This window comes from Anomaloglossus baeobatrachus, chromosome 11, assembly GCF_048569485.1.
Source record: "Anomaloglossus baeobatrachus isolate aAnoBae1 chromosome 11, aAnoBae1.hap1, whole genome shotgun sequence".
NCBI classification, from domain to species: domain Eukaryota; kingdom Metazoa; phylum Chordata; class Amphibia; order Anura; family Aromobatidae; genus Anomaloglossus; species Anomaloglossus baeobatrachus.
The window spans coordinates 147,958,449-147,964,589 of NC_134363.1; the positions used below are offsets into that span (position 1 = coordinate 147,958,449).

General features: G+C 41.9%; 1 protein-coding gene across 1 annotated transcript in view; it reads right to left on the bottom strand.

Annotated features, from left to right (window-relative positions):
• Positions 1–1,669: 1,669 nt before the first annotated feature.
• SDF4 (stromal cell derived factor 4) overlaps positions 1,670–6,141 on the bottom strand; it is a 64,673-nt gene continuing 60,201 nt past the window's right edge. Inside the window, exon 7 of the mRNA XM_075327245.1 lies at positions 1,670–5,886. Within this exon, the coding sequence (XP_075183360.1) occupies positions 5,710–5,886 (177 nt within the window). The 3' untranslated portion in view covers positions 1,670–5,709. The remainder of the gene's footprint in view (positions 5,887–6,141) is intronic.

Genomic DNA, 6,141 nt, shown 5'->3' on the forward strand with positions numbered 1-6,141 from the left:
CAGTACTCGTAACTAGTGATGAGCGGACACTACCGTGCTCGGGTGCTGAGTACTCGTAACTAGTGATGAGCGGGCACTACCATGCTCGGGTGCTCAGTACTTGTAACTAGTGATGAGTGGGCACTACCATGCTCGGGTGCTCGGTACTCGTAACTAGTGATGCGTGGGCACTACCATGCTCGGGTGCTCAGTACTAGTAACTAGTGATGAGCGGGCACTACCATGCTCGGGTGCTCAGTACTAGTAACTAGTGATGAGCGGGCACTACCATGCTCGGGTGCTCAGTACTAGTAACTAGTGATGAGCGGGCACTACCATGCTCAGGTGCTCTGTACTCGTAACTAGTAATGAGTGGGCACTACCATGCTCAGGTGCTCAGTACTCGTAACTAGTGATGAGCGGGCACTACCATGCTCGGGTGCTCAGTACTAGTAACTAGTGATGAGCGGGCACTACCATGCTCGGGTGCTCAGTACTGGTAACTAGTGATGAGTGGGCACTACCATGCTCGGGTGCTCAGTACTAGTAACTAGTGATGAGTGGGCACTACCATGCTCGGGTGCTGAGTACTCGTAACTAGTGATGAGCGGGCACTACCATGCTCGGGTGCTCAGTACTCGTAACTAGTGATGAGTGGGCACTACCATGCTCGGGTGCTCTGTACTCGTAACTAGTGATGAGTGGGCACTACCATGCTCAGGTGCTCAGTACTTGTAACTAGTGATGAGTGGGCACTACCATGCTCGGGTGCTCGGTACTCGTAACTAGTGATGAGTGGGCACTACCATGCTCGGGTGCTCAGTACTAGTAATTAGTGATGAGCGGGCACTACCATGCTCGGGTGCTCAGTACTAGTAACTAGTGATGAGCGGGCACTACCATGCTCGGGTGCTCAGTACTAGTAACTAGTGATGAGCGGGCACTACCATGCTCAGGTGCTCTGTACTCGTAACTAGTAATGAGTGGGCACTACCATGCTCAGGTGCTCAGTACTCGTAACTAGTGATGAGCGGGCACTACCATGCTCGGGTGCTCAGTACTAGTAACTAGTGATGAGCGGGCACTACCATGCTCGGGTGCTCAGTACTGGTAACTAGTGATGAGTGGGCACTACCATGCTCGGGTGCTCAGTACTAGTAACTAGTGATGAGTGGGCACTACCATGCTCAGGTGCTCGGTGCTGGTAACTAGTGATGAGCGGGCACTACCATGCTCGGGTGCTCAGTACTCGTAACTAGTGATGAGTGAGCACTACCATGCTCGGGTGCTCTGTACTCGTAACTAGTGATGAGTGAGCACTACCATGCTCGGGTGCTCTGTACTGGTAACTAGTGATGAGCGGGCACTACCATGCTCGGGTGCTCAGTACTCGTAACTAGTGATGAGTGAGCACTACCATGCTCGGGTGCTGAGTACTCGTATCTAGTGATGAGTGGGCACTACCATGCTCGGGTGCTCAGTACTCGTAACTAGTGATGAGTGGGCACTACCATGCTCGGGTGCTCTGTACTCGTAACTAGTGATGAGCGGGCACTACCATGCTCGGGTGCTCGATACTCGTCACCAGTAGTTGATGCTTGGATGGGCGCGACTCGAGTTTTTAGTTTTCTATATGTGAATATCACTGGACGCCACAGAGCTGCAAACACTACAGAGTACACGCATACAGTCATGACACACGGGTTCCTTTATTTCTTCAGAAGCAGAATAAAACGAGATGACTTTGGTACACAAACGTTATCTATAGAAAATAGGTTGTTATTAACCAATGTATAAAAATAAATTACAGGCATCTAAGTGATGATTGCCCCACGTCCACATCTCCCTCCAATAACCCACCCAACCCCATGGGGTCTAAAGACCTGCGAACAAATGTAGCAGAGCTGAGCCTGTTCCCTTGGCAAGACGCTATGTGCTCCCTGCATGGTGGGCTTATTCTTTATATCACGGTCTGCAGGTAAAGCTGGAGCATTAGGCCGGGGTCCAGACTGCTAGACAGACCACTGACCCAATGTACACAGATGGTCCACGTAAAAACAAAAAAAACGCACTAGTCTAATCAGCTTAGTTGATTGGGAATAGTGCGTTGAATAGAAGGAAAATCCGATAAGTGGAAAAAACATCATGTTTGCATTTATTATGCGGCGTCATGGAGAAATGCTGCTATGTCTAATGGAAAACATGGCCGTGAATGTACAAATCCAACGACAAGAATCAGCTCTGCTACATCTGCCCGACAAACACATCAAACGATAAAGACACAGACCCAGCTATATTAATATGAGATCCTACACATAAAACACAACACAAAAGGACAGAACTCGCCAGCTACAATCTCATTTTTTTCGGTCGACACGGACATAATACAAAAAAAAATAAAATAAAATAAAATAAAAAAAAAAATAAAAAAATAAAAAAACACAAAAAGTGAAATCTGCATGGTTCTGAAGACTTATTGTTTTAATATCAGCATTGGCCCGGGGTATAGAAAGCGTCCCCCTCCCCATACAGGGCCGACATGTAGAGGTTTTATCTCAGCAGACACTCGCTTAGTCATAGACCTGGATGACGTGCTGGGACACAAAAGTCTGAGAAGCAACACTTGTTTATTAAAAAAGTAAAAGGAAAAAAAAAGTGAACCAAAACCATAAAGAATAATAGTTTTGCCACTTAATATTACTGCCAAAACAAAAAATATCTGCCCCCTTCTGCACCCGCTGTTGGGAGGGAGAGATAGTGCCCAACAACCTGATCTATAAAAGTCCATGAATGTTAGGGTTTGTTCACATTTTGCGTTTTTTTGCAGCTTTTTTTTTTTCAGAAGTTTTATGCAAATTAAAAGCTGTTTTTTACAGCACCAGCAAAAGCTATGAGATTTCAGAAATTTCGTGGACGCGGTTGCTTTTAATTTTCCGGACTGAAATGGAAAAAAAAAAGTGTTTTCAGCGTTTTTTTTTCACCATTGAAAGCAATGAGAAAGCGCAAAAAATGCTTAAATGAAAACGATGCTTTTTTTGCTGCTTTTGAGGTGAATAAAACTGACTTCATTAAACATGTAAGAAATAAAAAAAAGCAAAAAAAGGGAAAAAGGGAAAAAAGAAAAAAGCAAAGAAAAAAAAAAAGGGAAAAAAGCAGCAAAGGGAAAAAAAGCAGCACAGAAAAAAAGGGGGAAAATAAGCAGCAAAGGAAAAATGGGAAAATAAGCAGCAAAGAAAAAAAGGGAGAAAAAAGCAGCAAAGGAAAAATGGGAAAATAAGCAGCAAAGAAAAAAAGGGGGAAAATAAGCAGCAAAGAAAAAAAAAGGGAGAAAAAAGCAGCAAAGGAAAAATGGGAAAATAAGCAGCAAAGAAAAAAAGGGAAAAAAAGCAAAGAAAAAGATGGGAAAAAAAGCAGCAAAGAAGAAGATGGGAAAAAAAGCAGCAAAGAAAAAGACAAGAAAAATGAGCAGTAAAAGAAAAAAAAGCAAAGAAAAAAAAATGGCCAGCAAAGAAAATAAAAGAGGGAAAAAAGCAGCAAAACAGGAAGAAAAGAAAAAAATGGCCAGCAAAGAAGAAATATATATATTTAAAAAAAGAAAAAAGCATGGCCATGTGAATCAGACTCATAATGCAGGACTCCTGAGGCCTCCTATATCTTTATTGTAGCTCCCTTGTGTGGACTCGTGGACCTTCCAAAAAATAAAAAAATAACTGAAAAATATAGAGTCACAATAAAATATTCACCTGAATGCCCACAAGGGACAACTTCCAAAACGGATATTGATTACATAGGCTGAAAATTGGCAACAGATAAGCGTTAGAGAGAATATACACAGAAGAAAACATCTACAATACAAGAGATCTTACATATAGTCTACAGCTCCACTGCAGATTTGTGTGTCTCCATGGTTACAGACTACAAACCTTTGTAGTCAGACTGCAAAAAAAAAATTGATATGTCCCCTACAAGCATTGAGCATGCTATTAAGACATAGGGGACAGATTGTAGTCTGCACCCATGAAGACACTTCTATCTGAACAGTAGCTGCATACACAAAACATTAGATTTTCAAACTTTGCAAAGATAGACATACTTTTTACATTAAAAAAAAATCAACCTATTTATTACATGTAGAGGAGCTGATTAGATAAGATGCCAAAAGCAACAATAAGATATAAGACAACTTGCTTCTAACTTTGTTGACTGTTGAGAAAATGAAAGTGAATCTGTCAGCAGATTCTTTCTATGTAATCTGACAGCGGAATGATGTAGAGGCCGAGACCCCGATTCCAGTGATGTATCACTTACTAAGTTGCTTGCTGCAATTTCGATAGAATCCCTGTTTTCTCTGCTGTAGATTTAGCAGAGCTGTGTATAACCCCGCCCACAACACTGATTGGAAGCTTCCTGTGTAAGATGACAATCAGAGGTGGGGGTGAAGTTATACAGATTAGCTGGACTGCTCTGCGATGTTTCACTTCTTTGCAGTTTTGATACAATCCCTGTTTTCTCTACTATAGATCTAGCAGAGCTGTGTATAACCGCATCTTCACCACTGATTGGAAGCTTCCTGTGTAAGGTGGCAATCAGTGATAGGGGCGGGATTATACAGATTAGCTGGACTGCTCTGCACAGGAGACCTAGTCCTCTAATGATAATCACCTGCTGAGAAAATACTGATTATATGGAAACTACAATAAGTCATACATCCCTGAAATCGGGATCTCTGCCTTTAAATCATGCTGCTCTCAGATTAAATAGCAAAAACCTGCTGTCAGATTCCCTTTAAAAAAATTCAGGAAAACATAGGCAACCCCGTCGCTCCATACTAAAGGGCCATAGGTATTCAATGTCTTGCCATATGAAGTATTACAGGATTAATCCTGATGGCACATGCAATAGTATTTTTTTTTCTGTCCCATTGATAGAGGGTCTATAGAGGTAGAGCGCAGCCCCAAAGTCTACAAGCGTCCTATTAAGGCTCGGGTATATGAAGCCATTATACAGTCGTGCCAAATTTATGGAAAAAGCTGCTACATCTCTATGCAACAGGGGACGGCTTTATTACTCAGTGGTGCTATTTCTTCCGAATACTATGATATAGTCAAGTGTGCAGGTGAAGGAAATAAAAAAAAAAATAAAAAATATAGAAATAAAAAAAAAATAATAATAAAAAGTATAATTTAATTTTATAGTTACAGACACAGCATTAATCATGCATCCAAGAAAAAAAAAAAATTAAAAAAATTAAAATATTTTTGCGCTTATTCTTAGTTATTATTGACGAAGCAAAGACATGGAAGAACAGATATGAATAATAAAAAGTAAAGACAGAATGAATATAAATAGTGACATTTTCATGGAAACCGGAGATCAAGAATATAATACACTTTACATGGACGGTTCGCCATTTACCATGGCCAAGTCCCTTTTTTTATTTAGAGCGCCCCCAACAGGCGATTTTAAGTCATCGTATGAACAGGATGAACGATGTCATCTAAGCAAATAAAAGCCGTAACTTATGTGCAAATTCTGCCAGGAGGGCCGCAAATGGTGGAGGGGGAAGGCGACGCCCCGCACTCAATACTGCACACTAAGTATACACAGGAAGAGTAGCAGCAAAACTGGTGTAAATCCTCCCATTAAACTAGAAGAAGAGTCCTTCATCCACGCAAAAACTTCTTCAGCTAAGGGGTCAGGAAGAATCATCTTGGGTGAATGGAGGAAACCTTAAAACTCCTCGTGAACGTTGCGGGCGTAGTCCATCAGTTTGCTGCCGGTGAAGTATTCGCTGTACTTAAGGATTTCTTCTAGGCCTAAATAATGATCTTGATTTTCGTCAGCCACGGCGATCATCTGTTTGGCTTCGTTTAGTGCGTTGTACTCATTCATGGGGTCCATGTATTCCTAAAAAAAACAAAACACAAATTGCATTACTGTAAATTAGAACTGACATTAAATAGACAGACCATCACTTTATGAGCTGGGGGTAACCCCCTGTAAACCTCCTTTCTAATGTGCAGTCATTTCAGGTATGTGGCTGATATAGATCTGGCTGTTGTAACCTGCTGCTGTTGTGAGGTTACATTCTTCTGTGGGAGATAGGGGAAATATGCAAACGGAAGGGTGACAAAATTATGTGTGGTGTACCAAGTGCCCCAG